The sequence below is a fragment of the Leptidea sinapis genome, chromosome 26 (genome assembly GCF_905404315.1).
Source record: "Leptidea sinapis chromosome 26, ilLepSina1.1, whole genome shotgun sequence".
In the NCBI taxonomy this organism is placed as follows: Eukaryota; Metazoa; Arthropoda; class Insecta; order Lepidoptera; family Pieridae; genus Leptidea; species Leptidea sinapis.
This window is the reverse complement of record NC_066290.1, coordinates 10,980,611-11,005,782: the sequence shown is the minus strand read 5'-3', so window position 1 is coordinate 11,005,782 and position 25,172 is coordinate 10,980,611. Positions and strand designations below refer to the sequence as shown.

Sequence of the window (25,172 nt, the reverse complement as noted above, 5' to 3'; positions counted from 1 at the left end):
TTAACTGTGTTTTTTTTTGTTTATTCAAAAAGTACTAATTCTATTCAATTCTTTAAAAAAAGAATGTTGTTATAGCTGAAAATTTGGAGGTTTATCACTCCAAAGTTTTTTTTTGGGAAGCAACTTCCAAATTTTTTATTGGATATTTCAAATTATATATAAATATTCTATTCGTTTAAAAATTTTCTTTAGATCCTTCTTTGTGCACTGTATTTTTTGCGTCGGAATATTTTCATTACGTTATGTTGTAATCGACTTCCTAAGAAACCAATTTTTGTGGATATTGAGGTATGACCGCGCCTGAAGTCAGTATGCGAACAGTTCTTTTGATTGGTGGTTGACGTCTGTCTGAAGTGACGTCACAAAGATGGCGGCGTGTCTCCTTCTCATCGCGCGATGACTAAATCACAATTGCACGTTGCTGAGACGAGCAAGACATTCTCCTGATAGTAAGTGCTATGTTCTGATCATTACGATGCAAGGCCCCTGAGGATTATTGTCCCGCAATTCTAAGCAGAATCACTCGTTATTTTGTTACAACATGACGTCAGATTACGTTCATAACGAGTGGCTAATTACATTTACTTAAGGTCATACCTTTAAATTAGATTGAAGCAGTATAGGTGTGGCTAAACCGTGTGGTAATCTCTAATCCAACACCAGATTGAAGGGAAAGTTTGTGCGCAAAATCGCCAAGACGTAATCTATGTTAGAAACGTTTTTGAAGTGAAAACTTGTTTAGCACGGTTGTGATTTGAAAGTCGATGAAACGAAAAAGCGACAGTAAAAAGAGACAGACACATAAGTTCTTATGTTCGTGGTTCTCTTTGAGCTTATTTTTGTTTTTTTTTTTCTTTGCCACATTCGTGGAGTTGAAATCTACCATCATTCGAATGACGGAGCCGGCGTTGTTGCGCCACAAATGGAATTCAATACACAACAGGTGGAATCATTATCAGTTCAGCTTTCTAGAGTGGGAGAAATATGTGCATGTCAAACCAAATTAGACAATAGTAATTCAGTATTAATTGTAGTTATCTAAATATATCCCAACCAATCAATAAATACAATTATTGAATTCATACACGAAAAACGAATTATAGAAAAAGATTACGATAAAATTTTGGTTATTCTAAGTGAAATCCCCACTGTAAGTTTTGCATAGGATACAGCGGTGAGTTTTTAGACGCCAAATGTAATTTGAAAATTTGCAGCGGTTGCAATGTATCAACAACAAGATCAAAAACAGTAATTGACGCAGTATTACAAAGATATATTAAGCGTATTAAGACCAAAGTATTTGTTTCACACTTTAGTTAACATAAGCCTCTTGTATCATTTGTCGAAAATGTAAGCTCTGAGTCTGAATAAATCTATATAATATATACGAATATAATGTAAAATAATTATCAAACATTGTATCACTAAGAGGGCTGCACTAAAAGTATCAGGAATGGAATATTTCCACTGTTCCTGTCATATTAAAATCTTTTTAATTGAAAACTCCTTGGTTTTAAAAATCGAATACCATTTACTTATTTAAAAAGAGATTCTCGGTCTTGTCACAAGGTCTTTTCAAACTTGTTTAGTCGTTGAGAAAATGGAATTGACTTGAGAAAATTCTACAGCGATGATTTATTATGACTTTCGAAGTGGTTTAACACAAAAACAGTGTGTTGACCGGATGATTTCTGCATTTGGTGATGAAGCCCCATCCAAAACCACAATTTATCGCTGGTTTGCTGAATTTCAACGTGGACGTGTCAAGCTGAGTGATGATCCGCGTCAAGGTCGTCCAAAAACTGCAGTCACCAAAGAAAACGTTGATGCTGTGCGTAAGCTGATTGAGCAAATCGACATGTGACATACCGCGAAATTCAGGCAACTTTAGACATTGGCATGAGTCAAATACAAATAATCTTGCATTTACAATTAGGTGTAAAAAAGTTGTTTTCCCGATGGATACCGCATTTGCTCTGTGAAGAGCAAAAAGTGGTTCGCGTTACTTGATGCGTCAGATCTCTCGAAAGATTCCACGCAGGATCCTCAAATGCTGTATACAACATCGTATCAGGTGTCGATTCCTGGATATACGCGTACGAACCCGAAACAAAAAACCAGTCACGAGTTTGGGTATTCGAAAATGAGTTAAAGCCAACAAAAATTGTTCGTTCACGGAGTGTTGCAAAAAAAATGGTGGCCACGTTTGTCTCCAAAACCGGCCATGTTGCGACTATTCCTCTTGAGGGACAAAGAACGGTTAATGCAGAATGATATGCTAGCGTTTGTTTGCCACAGGTCGTTTCTGAACTCCGTAAAAAGAACTGCAATCGCCGCATCATCCTCCATCACGACAGTGCGAGTTCTCACACCGCGCACAGAACAAAAGAGTTTTTAGAGCAAGAAAACATAGAATTATTAGACCATCCGCCGTACAGCCCCGACCTATGGCCTAATGATTTCTATACTTTCCCTAAAATAAATAATAAATTGAGTGGTCAGAGATTTTCTTCACCTGAAGAAGCTGTGGACGCCTACAAAACGGCCATTTTGGAGACTCCAACTTCCGAATGGAATGGTTTCTTCAATGATTGGTTACATCGTATGGAAAAATGTGGAGAATACTTCGAAAAGCAATAAATACATTTTTAAATTGTAATTTTGTGTCACTTCCTCGATTCCCGAAATTTTCAGTACCGCCCTCGTATGATCATTATTTTAAAATATTGAAAATTATACATTCGTCTCATTATCTTGAAGCCAAAAGTTTTGAAGGTTTCACTTTTACCAGTGCGTGAATTGAACACATGATTTTTTTTACATTTGTGATACAATTTATTTATACGGCGCCTATTTCTGCCGTGAAGCAGTAATGTGTAAGAATTATAGTGTTTCGGTCTGAAGGGCGCCGTAGCTAGTGAAATTACTGGGCAAATGAGACTATAATAATAACATCTTATGTCTCAAGGTGACGAGCGCAATTGTAGTGACGCTCTGAATTTTTGGGTTTTTCAAGAATCCTGAGCGGCACTGCATTGTAGTGGGAATGGCGTAATTATCATTAGCTGAATGGCCTGTTCGTCTCGTCCATTAGTTTCATTAAAAAAATATTGGGGTAAAACGTATTACTCGTATACTAAAACCTTATCTTAACTTTATATATAGATAACAAGGTAATAGAAATGTTATAAGTGCTAACTAACGCAGTGGGCGTCTTCCTGTTTATATGATGTAGTGCTAATTCCTTGCGGGACCATATATTTTATTTCAAATAAAACGGCAGTTAGTTTAAATATACCTTTTTCTATGTAAAAGTCGAACAAACCAAAGTGATTAATTAAGTGATCACCGCCGCACACATCCTCTTGCAACACCAAAGGATTCGCAGGAGCGTTGCCGGCCTTTAAGGAAAGTATATGCTTATTTAAAGGTACCCATGTCGTGTCCTCCCGAAAACACCGCATAAGGAATTTCAATACACAGCTTTGTAGTACGTGGAAGAAAGCTCCTTGAAAACAGGCAGGAATCAGGCGAAACAGCTCTTCGGAACGCTCCCCGTGATAAATGCTGTAAGACACACAATGACACGACGCGGACGTCTCTACGCAACGCCAAGTGATCTAGCCGTTCACAGAGCACTGGGCCCCCGACAATTTGAGCTGCTCTGCGTTGCACGCAGTCAAATTGATCGAGCTGATACTGGGGTACCAGAGATAACAGCAATACTTGACGACGACATACTATTTGGAAGAGTTTCCGCAATTAGTTAAACTTAAATACACCATATTTACGCGTTGTTTCACCTCCGCAAAAATTCGAAAATTTCGTAATATTAGATAAATCGGTTAAAGATAATGGTTGAAATTTAAAATTAACCTCATTTCCTGCCTTATAGACGATAGATGAATATTATATATAAATTAACAAAAATCTTATTTTGCATATAGAAAAATAGAATAATTTTATCAAATTAGTGTATTGTCATCGGTCCTCGATAAATCTACGAAGTTTGAACAAAATCTAGCGGTTTAAAGTGGGTCAAAATCGCTCACAACTGTGTCGGTTACATACAAACATAGATACAGGTGAAGCTAATAAAAAGCGTATAAAAAAGCATCAATAATAATCTCAGTCTCAGATTTTTTTTTAAATAAATACAAATTTAATGCTAGTCGTTTGCTGAAGACTCAAGAAAAATCCTTACCTTCGTAACAATCCCTGACGGTGAAGAAGTAGATGTAATAAGAATCGCCATTGAAGAACAGCAGTGAGATCCAGCTGTAGCAGCCGTATATCGGCACAATGAACAGTATCCGGACTATCCAACGTTGCTCCGATGGATTCGTGTACCAGCGCAGGTGCTGGTAGATCTGCAATGGAAAATGACAATCGATATTATAACCGGAAAATAGTACATTGCGATACAAGCTGTAATTTGCCCAGTAATATCACTAGCCACGGCGACCTGCATACCGAAACACAAAAATGTATACACATTGTTGCTTCGCGGCAGAAATAGGCGCCGTTATCGTACCCATAATCTAGCCGACATCCTGTGCAAAGGAGCCTCCCACTGGTGGCAACGTATTGCTGATTGTGCAGCCATTGTCTTGTATCTTTCTTTACTTTAATTATAATAGTCTTGTACGAATTATCATGTGAGTAACATTAAATATTATTGTGAAATAAAAATGCTTTTTAAAAACTTAACTCCAGACGCCTGATACATAACTCGTACAAATTAATTTCCATTTAATCTACTTGCATAAAGGTTTGAATTTGAACTGCTATATGGTCGAGATGGTGTCATGAAACATGGTTACTGGTAGACAAATCTGAAGAGTAAAATATGTAATATTTTACCAGTGGGAGGCTCCTTTTGCACAGGATGCCGGCTAGATTATGGGTACCACAACGGCACCTATTTCTGCAGTGAAGCAGTAATGTGTAAGCATTATACTGTGTTTCGGTCTAAAGGGAAGAATCCCATCCTTCAAGAATCCTGAGCGGCACTGCATTGTCATGGGCAGGGCGTATCATTACCATCAGCTGAACGACCGGCTCGTCTCGTCCCTTATTTTCATTCAAAAAATATGTGAAACTGCTACGTAGAACTAGGCGTACAATCCACATGCTAGAAGGGGCGAAATCATAAGTATCGAAAAGAGAGTGGAAGAAGCCATGAACATAGCAAATGGTAATCCGTATCCCCCTGGAAGGTAGACATGATTTGATAGATAATGTTTTGTATGTTCATAAGCACGTTGAGGAATTTTCTAGAAACTGTGACATTCATAATGTTAACACGAGGAACAAACATAAACTCGATTGGGTCGAGTTAGTAAGTCTTTTGTTTGGCGATGTATATGCTTCAACAATATGATCCCAGAAAATGTACAAAGAAATGTGTTACGAAATTTAAAAGAATTGTTAATAAACGTTTGTGTGGGAATGGTTACTATAGCATAAACGATTTTCTTAATGAAACCACGGACTAGGAATAAAGCGAACACCCTCAGGCTCTTTAATTATAAATGTTTATAGTGCGATATCACATTGTAATCCATATAAAATAAGCCCGCTGAGTGTCTTGCGCCCATTCTTCTCATGTCTGAGGCAGTCTCTTTTAAATGTGTGGTAGAATTTGACGTTCAATAAGTTATTTTGAATAAAAATATTTGAATTTGATTCTTGAAATTTAACTTAAACTAAGTTGCAGTAAAATCTATCACAACGTGAGAGTGTAGTAAAAACACTGGGAGCATTTACGCGTTGGTTAGCTATAGGCTGATCCGTGACCGAAATAGCTGCCAGCGATTGAATTTATAATGGCTATAATGTTAATGAACGGTTTCTCAAGCTATCTGATAACTTTTATAATGTATTGGTCCATAACGGCCGTTCCTAATATTCAGTCTATCTGTTACTTGAGATAGAAATTGTAACTATCGTTGACACGCTGTCTGTCAATGGGATGACGTATAGCTTGCCAGCGATAGAAGTTTGTATGGAAATTGCAATTCACGCGTCCCAATATAAGGCGATAAGAATGACTTATCGGGCATATTGGGACATCTTCAAATTATTGACAGCTAATTACTGACAGTAGAAGGTAGTAATTTATCTCTATCTGTAGATAGTATATTGGGAATGGCAGTAAACAGTTAATTTATCGGTAGATTGTCAATCGACTTAATTTCTTACAATTTAACGGTCTAGTTTTAGTGACATTGTAATGTCACGGGTACAATATAGTGATGTTGTAAGGCAATTGATATTTTGACAATTTTACTGGTCGTAAATTTATTAGGCCATCTCTGATTGGTCTGTCTCTTGTATTTATTGTATAGTCATAATTTAACTATATGTTATCTAAGCGATTCTCACAACGCTGTTGATCACAACGTACGAGCCGAGCGTAGCGTGCCACCGAAGCGGCCGGCGAGCGCCAGAATTTATGGCTCCATCTACACGATCTACTCAACAGTTGATGATTGAGCAGGTTCAACCCCAATAATTGTATATAAGGAAATGTCACTCTTTCTGTGGATGGAGCCAAAATCCGAGGGTTGAATAGTCTTACCAAGTTTTACGGATAATGCGGCATGCGGACGGTAGGGTAAGTCGATAGAGCGTTGGCGCATTTCCCACGAGGCGCGGATTAAAACACCGCAATGTCCATAAATTATTGAATATTGCATTGTATTAGTATGAGGTATGGTGTAGAAGGCAGTTTCGTTAATATATCTATATTCAACTCATATTTTCAAATACTCAACAAAATGTCTCTATCAATGGTCAATCTTATAGTAAGACAGTAGACGCTATCGAAAACCACCAGCGACATTATCTCGCCATTAAGCGTTAAAGTTTTGGGGAGTAAATTTGTTAAGCTTACAACTTTATATACTGTTTCAGTTAATAAATAAATAAAAAAAAAATACCGTAACAACCGAAAGCTCCGAGGTTAAGTACCAAAGACACAATTTTAATTTAAGATTAATTAATACCAGTTTATCCCATTAATGCCTGTTTTATATAATTTCTTCCACAGTGCGTTTCAAGGAGCTTTTTTCCGAGTACTACAAACCTGTGGAATGAGCTGCGGTGTTTCCGTAACGATACGACATGGGTACCTTAAAATAAAAGCGCGTACACCTTCCTTAAAGGCCGGCAACGCTCTTGTGATTCCTCTGGTGTTGCAAGAGAATGTGGGCGGCGGTGATCACTTAGAACCAAGTGACCCGTACGCTCGTTTGTCCTCCTTTTCCATAATAAAACATACAAATTGATGAAAGTAACTCCAATTAATATCACATATACCAATCTAGTAATCAATGACCTATTTCGTCGGCTTGCAAACAAGAACAACAAAACGTTATCGCCTGACTAATATGTTGATAACGAACGGTCTAGAAAACGCGGTTAGAACACAATTATTAAAGTACCAAATATGTCTACGCGATTGATAATATTATGAAATAAGATAATTTTACATTATGAAATAGACTTCTCCGGGACGCAAAAACAATGGGGAGACCCAGTCGCAAGGGTATGAGGCGACTACGGGCTTTTCAATGTAGGAGATTCATGCTACCATCAGATAAAGACAGCATTGGGCCAAACTAGTCCGGCTTACGTACCACCCTCGCAAAAAAAATGGTGTAAAATAGCGGCTTAGCTCCGAGTCAAAGACCTACGCCTATTACAAGCAAAAAAAGTGTAATTTGCAGTATTGTCATCACAATGATGCGAATCAGTGGAATTTTTATTTATAACGTCGAAAACCATATCACAATTTGTTCCAATGCATTAGAGACAAGGTGTCTGACTGTCTTCATCTATTTAAATTCCCTTGTGGAATTTATTCCTGCCGAAAATATGTACATAATATATGTATAATTCGACTAATATACATTATGATGATAGTAACAAAATTACCGTTCGTTATTTAATATTACTGCCCTAAAACTGAGATCCAACACGGCTACCATTCGGTATTCGCCCTAAACGCTTGGTTTAATTTTTGTTAAGCATGGGATTGCTGTATGATCTAGGCAAATAGAAATCATTGCCTTTAGCAAATTTCAATCATATTATTACTACAGCGATTCCATAAACTGATTTTCAATTGTTACTACAGCAAATATTAACATTTATTTTCTAAGAAAGTGTAAAAATCTTCGGTAAGACTTTTTTACTTACACAGCTGCTGAAAATTCGATTGTTTTTGGGTGAATATTCCAAAAGTCATATTGTCTATGTACCTTCATATATTATGTAAAGAAAGAAAGAAGAAACATTTTTTTTTATTTTGAAACGTAAAAGTAGTATTTACAAATACAAAAGATATAAAATAAAAATATACTTAAGATTGATAAACAAGCAAAAACAAAAAGACTAAATTATTAATTATTAACGATTTAAAAAAATGGTCCCAACTCAGCATGTTTGCTGGTTTGAAAAGCGACGCTGTTCTTCAGTTGGGCCATTTGGTGACGTTACGATAAATATATATATAATTAAAATGGTCTTTGTTTGAGCCACCCATAATTTTTTTCTAATTTCGTAACAAAATTTGAGTTGTTTAACAAATAAATAAACGAATCACTGCTCGAATTGAGAGATAAGAAAGATTTGATTTCCATTCGTGACCCTTCATATTTTTAATTACAAGTTTTATTTCTCTATGAATAATTCTATGACGCACAGTTTGACAGTTCTGATGTGACATTGTTTCATTACATGAACAGGGAACGAAATCTTATAACTTTAAACGAGCAATTCTTATATATTATAGTATACTAGCTGACCCGGCAGACTTCATACAGCCTCAATCGATAAATAAAAGACTTAAACCTAATCAATTTAAAGCTTTCTGATAAACTAAATTGTTTGTTTTGTTTTGTGGTGCGGTAAGGTTCAGAAATTTTATTTCTTGACAAAACATAAGATTTATCAATCTACTAGTTTGTTGTCAAATAATATTGTTTGCGTTCAGAAATTTAATTTGTGACAAAACTTAAGATTTATCAATCTACATAAAAATAATCTGATAGATAGTTAACAACTGTAGTTAATCTACCAACTAAAGTAACTAAAATTGAGTTTATTTTTTACCTTCTGAGAGTGTTAGAAAGACATAAAAATTCTAATTAGTTAATCATTTTAAACTATTATTTCAATTTGATTTCTGAACGACGGGGGACACATCAAAGGCAAAACAAAGTTGTTCTTTTCATTCAATTCCGAGCATTTTCGTATTATTTATTCGCCTTTTAAACCTTCTCTGGACTTCCACAAATAATTCAAGACCAAAAATAGTCAAATCGGTTCATCCGTTCTCGAGTTTTAACGAGACTAACGAACAGCGATTCATTTTTATATATATACACTGGCCTTCAAAAGTAAGTATCACACTTTTAAAATTGGGATAACGTTTTATGTTCATAAGATATACTTTCGAAATAAAAAGGACTCAAAAGAGAATTTAATTTTGTACATAAAAACTTTATAGTCGGTAACCTTCTTTTAAGAATTGGCCGAAAAAAAACTTCAAAAATAAAACCATTCCTTTTACAAAGTGGACGTTTCCGAATTACAATTTTACCATTCACATTTTTCTTTTTGTTTTAAATTTTTTTCAAGATCGATGGGTCTTGTTTTAAAAATTTATGCTAAAAAGCACTTAACATTTATTTATCATGCCTCGTTCAATTGAAGAATGTGCTAGGATCATGGCTTTTCTGGAACTAGGCATCAGTATGCGTCGCACTACAAGAATGGTGGGTGTGACGGTACGAACGGTCCAGAAGGTAAAGCGAAGGTACGAAGAGACTAGACACCATCTGAGGAGACCTTGTAATGGCAGACCCAGGTGTACCAGTGCCCGAGAAGATCGTTATATTATTTTCACTGTGTTAAGAAATCGCCACCAAAATGCAGTTGAAGTCCAGCAACTACTTCAGACCAAAAGGGACTACATTAGTGACAGTACAGTGAGAAGAAGACTTGATGAAGCAAATTTGAAACCCTGAAGACTAGCGAGTGGCCCAAAACTCGAGAGACAGCATCGAGTAGCGAGACTGCGATACGCCCGTGAACACATGCAGTGGGATGTCGAAGAATGGTCAAGAATTTTGTTTGCAGATTCTCCCTTTACGCTTCTGATGGAAGGCGAAATGTTTACAGGCGACCTGGTGAGAGATACCTTCAAGCCTGCATCTCAGAAAGAGTCCAATACGGTGGAGGCAGTGTACATGTATGGGCTGGCATATCTTCAGAAGGTCGCACAGAGCTAGTAGCCATAGAAAATGGCACCCTCACATGGCAAAGATATGCTCAAGAGATTCTCAATGAGTATGCAGGGCCTTATTTAGCAAATATGGGTGATGGATCGATGCTGATGCATGATAATGCCCGGCCACACACGGCTCATATCGTACAAGAGTATATTCAGGAGGTCGCTATCAGCGTGATGGCTTGGCCATCAAGAAGTCCTGATCTCAACCCGATTGAACACGCCTGGGATGAGCTTGGGAGGCTAGTCAGAAATCGCAGACCACCACCTACTACCCTCAGGGCACTAAAGCAGGCCCTGGTAGAAGAATGGGAGAATATTCCCCAACATCGGCTCCGAAACCTAGTGGTCAGTATGCCGAACCGGCTCGAAGCTGTAATCAAAGCTCGAGGAGGCAATACCAGTTATTAAAAATTAAATAACATGTAATACATTTTAGTTGAATTTTTTTAGACTAAACTAAAAATGTCTATTTTAATTTTTTATCTTTTTTAAGTTAAAAATGTTACTAATGTATAATTTTAGTTTCTAAGAATTAAAGCCTATAAAATTTGCAACAAAACGTTTTTAATCTTAAATCTCTTCCTTCTATAGTTAAGAAAAAAAAAAATTGAAAAGTGTGATACTTACTTTTGCAGGTCAGTGTAGATATTATATTATCTGGGCGCCTACTCCTAAAATTGATATCCGATATATCGCGGCATTAGTCGTGTGGAATCCTACTTTTAGTTACATCGAATTCAACGTCGAAACGATCATTTATGCGTAGAAAGTAATGCAAACGGCCGCCTGATAAATAGGAAGTCCACGGGAAGGGTCGAGTTACTTTTTTTTACATTTTATTTTCCGCAAGTTTTATATTATTTATTCAATTTTAAATGGTCATAATATATTCATTACATAATTTTTTAATATTTACATTTTGCATAAATGATACAAATTGGTGGTGCATTCTGGCATGGTCCTTAGCGCCTAAACTACAAAAATGTTTTTTACTTTTGACACTTCAACAGCTGTCGCTGCACAGAGCATATTTAGCACAGATAATATTTAGTTTTTCAAGGTTTGCGCATAATTCATTTACTCTTACATCATAAAAAATCAAAATATTAGTCTATGGTTACGATGTTGTTACGATAAACGATATGGAATACGAACATTTGTTAGAGTAGGCTAGGTGCGATATATTCGGATTATAAATTATATTAATATTATCGTATCGTTCCGAATATATCGTTGTCAGTTTTGCGAGTAGACCTCTAGAATCTCGCAAACGGCTCCAACGATTTTAATCAAATTGAGTATACAGGTAGTTTCGGGGGCGAGAAATCGATCTAGCTAGGTTTCAATTTAAAAAAATGTAGTTTTATCCGTTTTTTTTTATGAGAAACAGCTACAATAACATTAGAATACAAAGGTAAATTTCGCCACTATATATACAAGACCGTAATAGCTCAGACGGAACATTGGATCCGGAAAGCAGTAGACCCCGGTTCGAATACAGATGTCCTATTAGTTTTTTTTTGTTCAAGTTTTGTACATTCTTTAAAATCCAATTAAGACTCGGTCATCCAGATATTAAGTATTGAAATGATTATTTAACATATTTGTTTAGTTGAAGCGAAGCGCACCGGTCACCAGCTAATATTGGTATAGATAGAAAGAAAATATATTGAAAGCTATATACCAGTGGGAGGCTCCTTTGCACAGGATGCCGGCTAGATTATGGGTACCTCAACGGTGCCTATTTCTGCCGTGAAGCAGTACTGTGTTTTGGTCTAAAGGACGCCGTAACTAGTGAAATTACTGGGCAAATGAGACTTCTTCTTATCTTATGTCTAAAGGTGACGGGCGCAGTTGTAGTTCCGCTCAGAATATTTGGGGGTTTTCAAGAATCCTGAGCGGTACTGTATTGTAATGGGCAGTCTCGTCCGTTATTTTCATTAAAAAAAAACTAAAATCGTAATCCACCTGCCATACCTACTCATGTCACACACGACTGGTTTACTGCACTAGTATTAATTATATCATCAAGTTGAAGACTGTATATATCTAGATACCGCCCTACTATAAATAATACAAGAGCAATGACACGCCCGATCTCTGATATTTTATACCAGTTTACGTCCGGCCAAGTGCGGCCTTGGAAATTGGTGCCGCTTTACACCGTTTATGACAAATCAAGAATACGAAAGGAATTACTACATATATATTGCAACTTAAAATATTCTCGAGCTAATATGTGTTATCAATTATGTTTCACCATCGTCTCATCATTTTAGCCGGAAGACGTCCACTGCTGGACCAAGGCCACCCCACAAATATCACCACGACGATCGGTTCTGCGCTGCCCTCAACCAACCTATTCCGGCGATCTTAACCAGATCTTCGGTCCATCTTGTGGGGGATCCACCAACACTACGTCTTCCGGTTCGTGGTCGCCATTCGAAGACTTTGCTGCACCAACGGCCATCTGTCCGTCGAACTATGTGCCTTACCCACTGCCACTTCAGTTTCGCAATCATCTGGGCTAAGTCGGCTTTGGTTCTGCTACGGATCTCCTCATTTCTGATTCGATATCGCAGGGAAACTCCGAACAAATGAAGTAAGTATAAAAGTATATTATATACAAGTTATGTTTAATTCTTCTGCTGCTGCTTAGCCTGGCGTGATGCTTAGCGTCTACGGAAGAGGCATCGTGAGGCGCGACGTTTGCAGATTTCTTCATCGCGTTGCGCTGCGTTGTGGTACTGAAGGGTGGCACCTGTACATACTGATTTAAGTGGTGTGCTGATAGACGCACATACTTTGGTATGTTCTGGTGGTTTGTCACGGCAACGTGTACGGTGTAAAATTTTAATTTTGTCGCGAGAGAGGCGCATAGTGCTCATATGAAATATAATGACAGGCAAAGATTGTGAGGTTGTAATAGTAAATTTTATGAGTTGTTGTATTTATATTGTGTTTATGATACAATAGGCTTGCTAATACGTTCAATAGCACCGCTAAAGACCATGCCGGGACCTAAAACTATATTAATTTATTTTTTTCAATAAATTACGCACTAAAACTAATTTTTCTCGTGACGATTAATAAACTATCTAATTTATATTAAATTCGGGCAATTTATAAATTAGTTCCATGATATTTATCACGGGAAGTGTTCCAAAATGCTGTTTGACTTGATTCCTACTGCCGAATTCCACCTTCGCACGATACGTCACACATCAGGATATCATCTCCACCATCTGGATGTGTGGCGTTCTTCCACAGTGCGGTTTTCAAGGAACTTTCTTCCACGTACAACCAAGCTATAGAATGAGCTACCTTGTGCGGATTTCCAGGACGATACGACATGTGTGCCTTACAAAAAGCGCGAACACCTTTCTAAAAGGCCGGGAACGCTCCTGTGATTCCTCAGATGTTGCGGGCGGCGGTGATCAATTAAAATCAGGTAACCTTTGTCCTTCTCTTCTATAAAAAATGATAATTAAGTATCTATTTCTTCGTTAAAGAATATACGTATAATAAATAATATTTAATCGCTAGAATATCTCGTTTCCCACTATTTCTACAAGTTATAACGCATTGTGCAATCTATTACGCAAGATAGAAATTTCCTTGAATACGTGACCATATAATATGTTAAAGTTATAAACTGTAATACAATTTTCTTTAGACTTGCACAAATCGTCCACACAGCCTTTAGTTTTCCCCTGATTCCACCCGACTAGATTTAGATAAATTAAAATGTGGGATCGAATTAGAAATAAACAAGAAAAACCGGACTTCTGTCCCCGCCGGGAAATAAGGAAATGAATCAAGTGATAATTCAGCAGTGCAAAAGTAACAGACAGACACGGAGTTACTTTGACATTTATAATATTACTAGCTGCCCCGACAGACGTTGTTCTGTAGATTATACAAAAAAAAACTGTTTTATAGGAATTTGCCAATAATATTTCAAAATATCAAGAATTATTTCGTAAAAAATGCTCCCTGTTTTAATGAAATTGTTTCACAGCGGAACTGTCAAACCGTGCGCCACTAAATTCTCTTATAGAAAATATGTCCATACAAAACAAAAATTGAAAATAAAAATAATTATGGGTACCAAATCGAAATAAAAACTATCCTATCTCTCAAGTTGGACCAAACTGCGCTCTATGAAGTAATCCCCATTAAAATCCGTTCATTAATTTAGGAGTCCATAATGGACAAACAACGTGTCACGTAATTTATATATATTATGATGTGAAAATATTAATATTAAGGACCCATTCGTTACATTGACAAATAAAACTAAAATATGCATTAAGGCCGTTTCACATCGTAAAAGTAGTGCGATAGGCGTTCGTAAATATCATGGTCAAAATATAATATTATGTTCATTTATATGTTGCTAAAACATACGTTCGCGGCATTGAGAATGTTTTTTTTAAAGCTCATATAATTTATATGTCAAGATAGTGCGTCTTGCTGCTACACAACTGATGAAAACAGACCAGTTTTCTTAATTTAATGTGCGTGACAAGCTACGTCTTACACCGGCGATTTGCTTGTCACGTTGTGTTAGTGTGCGTGCAGTGCTCGAAATAGAGGTTTACCTCATTTTATTTGGAAAATTAAATAGCTTCCACATTCTATAGACGTATTTGAAATGATCTAAGCGTTAAAGTTACATTTTGCCAAGTCTGAAGTCGTAGTAAACAATCATAAAAAGACTGCGACAAATTATCCGTTAGAAAACTTATGTCCTCCTTGTTACTCTTAAAAGACACAAAACGTTAATACCTGATGCTGAAGGAGAAATTATGTCATTATTATAAAGATAACTGGTGTTTAGGAATATTTTTCCAAAGCGATATATATAGTTTATGAATGTATACAACCATATAAACGTATGCTTAACAAAATTAAATATTACCAGTGGGAGGCTCCTTTGCACAGAATGCCGGCTAGATTATGGGTACCACAACGGCGCCCATTTCTGCCGTTAAGCAGTAATGTGTAAACCTTACTGTGTTTTGATTTGAAGGGCGCCGTAGCTAGTGAAATCACTGTGCAAATGAGACTTAACATCTTATGTAATAAATAAATAAATGCCTAGAGGTGACGAGCGCTATTGTATTGCCGCTCAGGATTCTTGTGTTTTTCAAGAATCCTGAGCGGCACTGCATTGTAATGGGCAGTCCCTTAATTTCATAAAATAAAATATATGTGTAGACTTCGAACTATTACTACCTCGATGAATTCAATGAATTATGTTGAAACGGAAGAGCTATTTAACTATACGAAGTAGATGTTTAAGTATATATCTACTGAAAAGTACAAATGAGTATAAAATAAAACATAAGGGGCTGTTTCACAATGTCCAAGTAAAGTTACGATTAGGCTACTTGCAACTTATCTATCGAATAAAGACATCGTTTGCGTTTCACAATGTACGAATAGTGTTATCTATCAGGTAAGCGCCATTTAAATAATTATAGGATGGATGTAGTAGCAGATATCATAGTTATCTGACGGATTGCCTGACAGAGTGACAAACATTTGACACAATGATGTCAATTTATTTAATGGTAGAGGAGCCCATGATCTAAATAGCGATTAACTCGAGCGTCGTGGGCACCTATTGGATTGTAAGGATTAGATGACAAAAAGAAAAAAAGTTTGTATGTCCTGCAAATATGTTAAAGACGGTAGTGGTTCTTGTGCCAAATAACAAGACGGGTGACATGGCCAGTACAGCTAACTATAGGCCTATTTCACTGGGGACAATTGCTTGTAAGATACTTGAGTGGTTGTTGCAGCCTGAACTGATGAAGAATGTACAGATTAGTGTGACAGTTTGGTTTTCATCCCGGTCTCTCTACAGACTCGGCTATTCTGTCTCTGAAGCATACCGTGTATGCCATTATAAAAGTCGTGAAACATCGATCGAGTCGCGCATTTGATCTTGTCAATAATAATATATTATAGAGAAAAATGCGTGACTCAAACGTCCATAGCGGTATTGTCGGGCTGATGAGATATTGGTACGAGAATCAAACGAACATTGTGCGTTGGGGCGACACAGCCTCTAGTGAGTTGAGATTCGAGTACGTTGTACGTCAGGGGGGGCTAGCCTCTCCGGACCTGTTCAATCTTTACGTTAATAACCTGATTGGGGAGCTAAGCGGTACTGGCATCGGTTGTCGTATTGACGGAGTTTGCCTACTTAGCCCCCCCATTAATGGTCTCAGTAACTTAGTTTTTATTTGCGAAAGTTACGCCTCAAGAAATGGATCAAAATACAATGTACGCAAATCAGAAATGTTGATCTTTAGAGCTGATAAAGATCCGGAGAGGATACCACCAGTTTTATTAAATGGGACACCAGTTCGGGTTGTGTTCTGTAGGTATCTCGGACACATGTTGACGAGGTCCGAGCGACGACTTTGACATAGAACGAGAGCGAAGGTCACTACGATGTAACATGCTCGCTCGCCTAATAAACGATCCGGAGAGAAAAACCAGAGTTGTGAGAGAGAGACCAGATTACAACTGTATATTTTGGAATGATATTGAGTTCTGGAGGAGATTTCGACTAAAAAAAGATACCGTTGCCTACTTACTCTCATTGATTGAGGATAAAATTAAATATGAAACGCAAAGGTTTGTAGTATTTTTTTAATGATATCTTAATATCATAAGTACCTATCTATCTAGGGTAGGTACCTTCTTATCTACTTTTTTACTTCATACATGCTCAACTTATCGTGTAATGAGGTTCCTAACAGGAGAGCTTTAATCGAATTTCTTATGCAGAACGACTAGAAGAATATAATGTATTTTTGTACCTATACCTACCCATTGTTTCAGGAATCATTATGTCCCACCAATGCATCAACTACTACTAACCTTACGTTTTTATGCAACTGGTAGTTTCAATATAGCAGTTGGAGTTTTTCGTGGAATACATAAATCCACACTATGCAAAATCGTAAAGAGGGTGACAGGAGCCATTGCTTCAATGCGAACCACGAAAACAATTTTAAATTGAAATAAACTGAACAAATAAACGAGTGAATTAGAGGTTTGTTGTTATTTATTGTTGTGATAAATGTCTAATGTCAAACAAGCATCCTTTCTCTGTCTTATGCGTTAGATAATATATATGGCCATATCGCTTGCACGTATGAAGTGTGAAGTTGCTTCGACAATACCACAGACAATTACTATTCTTTGGATAAAAAGCGATTGAAAAATTCAAAACTTTTAATCGTCGATACAGTAAGTTAATTTTATTCTCTCGATAGTTATCTGGTGATTTATCTGAGGATTGAACAATCGGCCCTAAAGCGTATTGTATGAGTTTTTGTACTTCACAATTATGGATCAACTACACCAAAAGATCCTTTAACATCCTCTCCACAAGGGGTAGAAAATAGGAAAAAAATCTTATATAGCGCGTCATTGAAACGAGATATTAAGTGAACTCTATAGTAGCTCCTATTCAAAAGACTGACGATTTGGAAGTGAACAAAAGTTACGATTTTTTAAAATTAAAAAAAATTGTGACCATTAAATGATAATCTGACAATTATGTGGAGGAATTCCCTTAACCTGATGGTTTGAAACTTTGTTACTTTCCGATTTCCTTATGTAACGCACAAATTGTAATATTATTGAATCCTCAATCAGACGCGCTCGAGTTGTTCTAACGATTGATTTTTTTATTAATCTGATCGGCTGCTCTAGACGTTCAACCCAATATTGGGCTCAGATATGTTGGAAATACTTCACAAGCTGCAAGTTTGTCCCTATTATGTTATTCTGACGCACTCGCATAAATCCCAAAATCCCCGCTTGGGCTCCTCTACTATAATGAGTCTTATTGACTATAATGAAAGGCTCATGACAATTGATTAGTTGACATTCTCAAAATTCGTTACACGAAAGAAGTGCAATTTAGAAATGTATATAAATAAAAAACTGTAAAATATGAAATAAAATTTTCTTCAAAAGCCATTAAGCTTGTTTTACGTTATTTTGCATAAGAAACATTTATTTAATATTTATTTTCCTCAAACGGAACTATAGAGTGCGAGGTTGCCAGACCGATCTGCCAGATAAGTCATCTAGTATTTAAATATAGCGGTGAAGTGATTGTGAAAAACAATCTGTTATATCTGGAACTTTTATGTAGCGATTAATTTATCAAGCCTATGACAATCTGGACTACTGGATCTACTCTACTTGGACATTGTGAAACAGCCCCTCAGTAAAATAGCCCGAAAAAATACAAAACAAACACGCACAGAGATACCCTGTTCCTATATCATTATTTTTGTTTTGTTTTATATTTCTTTATAGATTTAAATTGTGGACCTAATTTTGTAACCAGTTTTTGTCACTGATAAAATTTATTGATATGAAAGAGAGTGGCCTTGTGGCACAGGTGTTCCGCACTTTATGAAGGTCACATCACAATCGTATCGTGCGCTGGCTTGACGACTTTCCGCTTCCAGAACAAGCCGGATTCCAAAAAAGCTTTAGCACCATAGACCACATACATACGCTGCGGCAGGTTATACAGAAGACAGAGGAATATAACCAGCCTCTGTGCATGGTGTTCGTGGACTATAAGAAAGCCTTTGATTCGATCGAGACCTGGGCGGTGCTTACGTTTCTCCAGAGCGAAACTTTGCGAAACTGAAGTGGCAGTGGAGAGGGCACATAGTTCGACGGACAGATGGCCGTTGGGGCAGTAAAGTCCTCGAATGGCGACCACGTACCGGAAGACGCAGTGTTGGTAGGCCCCCACAAGATGGAACGACGATCTGGTCAAGATCGCCGGAATACGTTGGATGAGGGCAGCGCAGGACCGATCGTCGTGGAAATCTTTGGGGAAGGCCTTTGTCCAGCAGTGGACGTCTTCCGGCTGATGATGATGATGATCACACAACGTGTGTACAAAGTACACCTGTCAGAAGTGAAAACTGCATTGTGCATGAACCTCCAAACTGCATATGAAGTCCTGATACATGTTGCTAGGATGACAGATATGAAAGACTGTCACCACTACCATATTTATGTTCTCCTAGCGTCTATGTAGTAATACGTCATGGTATGACATCAGAATGTATTAAGTTATACTCGCGTCATACATAAGACAATCTCTTCTTCAACTATGATCGCCTGGTCCCAAAACACTGTATAATGCTTCCTATCTCATTTTCTCCCACGTTAAATCTTATGAACTTATGTGGCTGCCTCTTTTTACCGTCTCGCTTTTTCGTTTCATCGACCTTCAAATCACAACGATGCTTTTTTTCACAAGAAGTTTTCACTTCAAAAAGTTTAAATATCAGATCCTCACCCGTCACATGTGTACGAATATATTTTCGGTTTTTTTTATCCATATATATGTTAATTCGACGTTTTATAAGGTCGGCAACGCTCTTGTGATTCCTCTGGTGTGATAAGAGGATGGGCTGCGGTCAAGAGCAATTAATTAACTTAATGTTGCCTCAACAGCTTATATAACATTAGTTTAATTTGCGCTTGTGAGTATAACGAAAAAGACAATCTATACATTTAATAAATGGAGAGCCGTTTTACCCTTCGCTTAAACTGCGAAAACTACTTAACCGATCGAAATAATACTTAAATACCATAACATGCAGCGTGTTTCGGAGAAAGTTTCAGTATATAACCAGGGCATCACACTGTATGCTAGACGTGCCTAAACATCACACAGCTGCCTTCAGAGGTAGCTTTCGTTATAGCGCGACCAAATGTTGGAACAACCTGCCTCCAACCATTGCGTGACCTCAGTACAACTTCAAACTTTCGGGTAAAAATGAAAAAATAGTCAGATTGGCCAGCTCTGATTGTTCAAAAAATAATAGGCACTAACAGTAGTAGGTTGGACTTTTTTCTTTGTATCTAATATATAAAATTCTCATGTCGCGGTGTATGTAGTTAAACTCCTTCGAAACGGCTTGACCGATTCTCATGAAATTTTGAGTGCATATTGGGTAGGTCTGAGAATCGGACAACATCCCCCTAAATGTGAAAGGTGGTCCACACCAATTTTTTATTTTTTATTTTTTTTACATTTTTTTTAAATTTGTTTGATTATGAGTCAGCATTAAAAAATACATACAACTTCAAATTTTCACCCATCTACGATCAACAGTTACTTTTGTATTTTAATATCGGCAATACAACGTTTGCTGGGTCAGCTAGTATTATATTTAATACTAGCTGGACCACCCTTAACATTTAGGGGTATGAAAAATAGATGTTGGCCGATTCTCAGACCTACTCAATATGCTCACAAAATTTCTTGAGAATCGGTCAAGCCGTTTCGGAGGAGTACGGGAACGAACATTGTGACACGAGAATTTTATATATAATATTATGTTGGGATAAATAATTATATTTTATAATTGCCTAATAATTTATTACTCAGCACCGCGACGTCAAGGGTCAAATGGGACTATGATAATGAATGAGCTACTGAAAATCAGTGCTGTGACCAATCTGAGTAGCATCCCTTTTGACACACACTACCACACAATTGCTATATAATAATATCATGAGAAAGTTATTTATTTATTCTTTATAAAATATGTTCTAGGTTACTTTTACTTATAATATTTCTTGTTATTATTATTTTTGTAGCAATGTGTGTCAAATAAAAGATATTATTATTATTATTATATAGTTTATGGTGATTACTTATCTGGAACCTTTATTTTTTTGACATAGAAATACCTATACATTTACAATACAAATAATTCATGTAAATAAATAATAAATGCAACCTATACATTCAATGAGCGGGTGCGGGGTACCTACTTTATTAATATGGCATAACAATGTTTGCCGGGGTAATACCTGACAGATAGTTTAATGCCATTGAGTACATAAAATGTCTTACAATCCAAATACAGTGAAGAGGAAAGAAATTCATTTTGCCAAACAAAAGATATCAATTTTTTTCATTGGTTTTGATCCTAGAATTTTATTTCAAATAATATCGATATGATTGAGTAGTTCAAACATTAGATACGTAAAACGGCTTAAACGTGTATATTGTACTTTTACAACATGATCCCAGAAAATATACAATCGAAATTCAAAACATATACATGTGGTAAAGGTTAGTATAACATAAATGACTTTAGTAATGATACCACAGACTGGCAATGGATCAAACGTGGTTGTTTCTACCTTCATTGAGTGATTCATTTGAATTTGAACTGTATAAAAAATAGAATCCAATGCATCAATCATCATCAAGAAAAATTAAAACACTCCGACACAAAATAGGTAAATCCTTTCCATTCACTTACTAAAATTTCGTTATGATTGGGTGTTTACTTTTGGAGAGGAAATAGTCAAACCCCAATATTAGAGTAAAAAATAATAGGTAAAAAGCCCATGATTTTTTAGTCAGTGCTGCAGCTAAAATTCTTATATTATCTGACTTGGCAAATGTTATGTTTTAAGAAACACAATGCTGAAAGTACAACTTTGTATGTTACAGAAGTAGAACCATGTGAAGTTCGTTCATGTGGGGTAGGGGCATAACACAGAGATTTACAAAAGCTGTCCATTCACAGTAATTATTTTGAACACATTCTAATTAAGTAATTAGTCCATTCTCCATGGTCATACGTATTGTTTGAATGATTAATTAATGTTTGTAGTTTGTAGAAGAGCTTCTACTTACAAACTTGCTACAACACTGCTAGTAAGCAAACTGGCGTCCATACTGAGTATAAAATAGGAATTAAGAAATAGAAATATATTTATTTACCATATGGCGTGACAATAACATAACATACTAGTGGGAGGCTACTTTGCACAGCATGCTGGCTAGATTATAGTTACCTCAACAGCGCCTATTTCTGCAGTGGAGCATTAATGTGTAAGCATATCGTATCAATTAACATCAACTGAACGTCACATTCCTTATCATCATAAATACCAACATGATTAAGATACATCAGTTCGTAAAGGAGCTTTAGGGAGAAGAACTGATAAGAAACTCCCAGCCCATCTTTGAAATAGTATAACAACTTACCCTACTTAATTTAATAATCAAGTAAATAATTTACAATACCTGTTGGCATGTGATGAAGAGAGCAGCCCACACAAATATACCGGATATTGCCTGTGCTGTTGTTGTTTGTAGGAATATGGACTTTGATATGTTATGAACCGGCTCAGACATGGGCTGAGCCGTCACATTCATAATTTCTTCTGCCATCCTGCAAACAATATAATTTTAATATAACATTAACACTTTAAGATGGAAGAAGAGGAAGACATAGTATTGGTAGGCCCCCCACAAGATGGACCGACGATCTACAATATCTCTTGGAATAGGTTGGATGAGGGCAGCGAAGGACTGATCGTTACTTGGCGATCTTTGAGGTCTTTGTCCAGCAGTAGACATCTTCCGGCTGAAATGATGATGATGAAACGAATAGGTAAAATACACAATTTTATTCTTACATTTTACTTTTCATGCAATAGATATTGTTTAACATATTACATTAATTAAAAAAGGTTTTAAATATAATATACTAGTAGAATCTTGAGAAAGAACTACACTTACTTTTCTACACAATTGTTGAAAATAGGTTTATATCATCACACTAGGAGTGTGGGAGGTGCACACTAGGGTACACTAGGAGTGTGATGATACAAATGATTTTTAGGCTCAGCGAAGCTGCTAATAACCAGATAAACTGGATTGATTTATATAATACTAGTTTTCAATCTGTGGCCGGACACACTAAAACCATGTTTGTTTATAATTCGAAAGTAAGATGTGTTGATTAGTTAGTTAAGTAAATATTGTATCACTTTCATAGTTTTAATTTTGTAAAAAGGCTTCGCCCGTTAATGATAAATAAATACATAGTAGTAAACACTAATAAAATATTATACATAAAAACAACTACTTTTATGCAGTAAAGTAACTGAGTTACATAGTTGGTCTTTTTTAACTTCTTTTAAATATAATGATGTGTAATAAATGTAAATGATGATGTATTAAAAATATTTGTAAAATTAATTAAATTATTATCTTAATCTAAGACATGTAAAAGTGCTATTTTTGCCAACTTACAGAATAAATAATTCAAATATGATTATCTTTCTCCCGCAAAATTTGCCTGAATCATGCTATGTGGGCAAATGAGACTTACCATCTTATATCTCAAGGTTATGATGACATCTACCATCAGCTGAATATTCTGCTCCTGTTGTCCGTTATTGTCATAAAAAATAATGTGGCCCTCACACAAAAGATAAATTGATGAGATAAGAAAATTTCATTTCTTTGGATTGGTATAAATTAGGGTTTGAGAAAGGCTACTAGAATCTTGTAACTTATTTATGTATAATTATGTTTTCATCATAATATATACAAAATACATACAAAAAACTACACATACACATATATATATATATATATAACGCCCTCATTTCGCCCACAGCTGTCATCTGTCGATTCGCTGTCCCAGTTTTTTTAAATTTATTTCTATAATGTGTGTCGGTCACAGTCGACAGTCACTGATAAGTCACGATCAGCTATCTAACGCTTGTTCGGTTTAAGTCGGCTCGAATCAACCAAGCGAGACTTCTTCGTTGAACATAGTTCTAGTTCATATTATTCACGTTGCTCTGAGTAACCATTCACCTAAAGACATTATGAACTATAGTTAAAACGACATAATATTGTATGTTATATATATATATATAGATATAAAATCTAATGAATGTATAGAATAGTTTTTATTTAAATTTGGGACCCGTAATTTATTTTATTTCCAATAGTTGTCTTTAATGGACATATTTTCTATGAGAGAATTTATTGACATACAGTTTGACAGTTCTGGTGTGAAACAATTTTACTATAACAACAGGGATATTTTATGAAATAATTCTTGATGTTATGAAACATTATTGACAGATTCATAAAAACCAGTATTTTATTCATTATGTACAGAACAACATCTGGTGATATATATGTTATTCCACATAATATGTATTGACTCCTTGCAATATCTCCGGATTCATAAAGCCCAGAGACGGTAGATATATTTATTTCATGGGGTAGAGAGGTTAGTTAAGAACGAAATTTATGAAATTAATTAGTTTTTTATTTTGAACTGAACAAGGTCTATTGAGTCAGCTAGTATATAATTAATTATTATTACAATAATAATATTGACACACTCTTACACAAATTATCTTGCACAAAACTAGGCATAGCCTGTACTAAGACAACAATACAATATACTTACTTAAACATACAAAAGTACATTTAAACATCCATGACTCGGAAACAAACATCTATATTCATCATATAAATGATTGCACCTACAGGGATTCAAACCCGGGACCTCTAGCTTAGTAGTCAGGGTCACTAACCATTCTGCTATATCGGTCGTCAAACTATTATTACTGCCTGCTTTTGGCATTTCAATAACCAATCTACACAACATAATTTTTCAAACCATCTACAGATAATGTATTGTTATTAACTGTATCATTAAATCTTAGTTCACAAATCTGAATTGTAAACAATCTCCGATAAGGAATTGCTTATAGAATAGTGGCTATAACAGAAAGAAAGATATCTAAAAAAAACTAAATCAAAGCAAGACATACTTTTTTCTACAATATTGTATGGTCTTCCTCTTTCAAAACTTCTTATTGTATCACTTCTTATTTTTTAAAAGCAACATTTCGTTTAATGATATAATATTAGAAAAAGTTATAATCTAATATTTACATTTAACCTATAAGTTATTATTATACATACTTGTTTTTGTTCATGTGAAAAATTGCATTAACTGTA

General features: G+C 36.0%; 2 protein-coding genes across 3 annotated transcripts in view; both read right to left on the bottom strand.

Annotated features, from left to right (window-relative positions):
- Positions 1–25,172, bottom strand: part of LOC126972445 (chitooligosaccharidolytic beta-N-acetylglucosaminidase) — a 561,898-nt gene that overhangs the window by 38,918 nt on the left and 497,808 nt on the right. The gene's annotated exons all lie outside the window — the stretch shown is intronic.
- LOC126972469 (transmembrane protein 184B) overlaps positions 1–25,172 on the bottom strand; it is a 59,453-nt gene that overhangs the window by 33,645 nt on the left and 636 nt on the right. For both annotated transcript variants that reach the window (XM_050819262.1, XM_050819263.1), the window contains exons 2-3: positions 22,422–22,569; positions 4,205–4,370 (exon numbers count right to left, since the gene is read on the bottom strand). In XM_050819262.1, the coding sequence (XP_050675219.1) occupies positions 4,205–4,370; positions 22,422–22,568 (313 nt within the window). In that variant the 5' untranslated portion in view covers position 22,569. The remainder of the gene's footprint in view (positions 1–4,204; positions 4,371–22,421; positions 22,570–25,172) is intronic.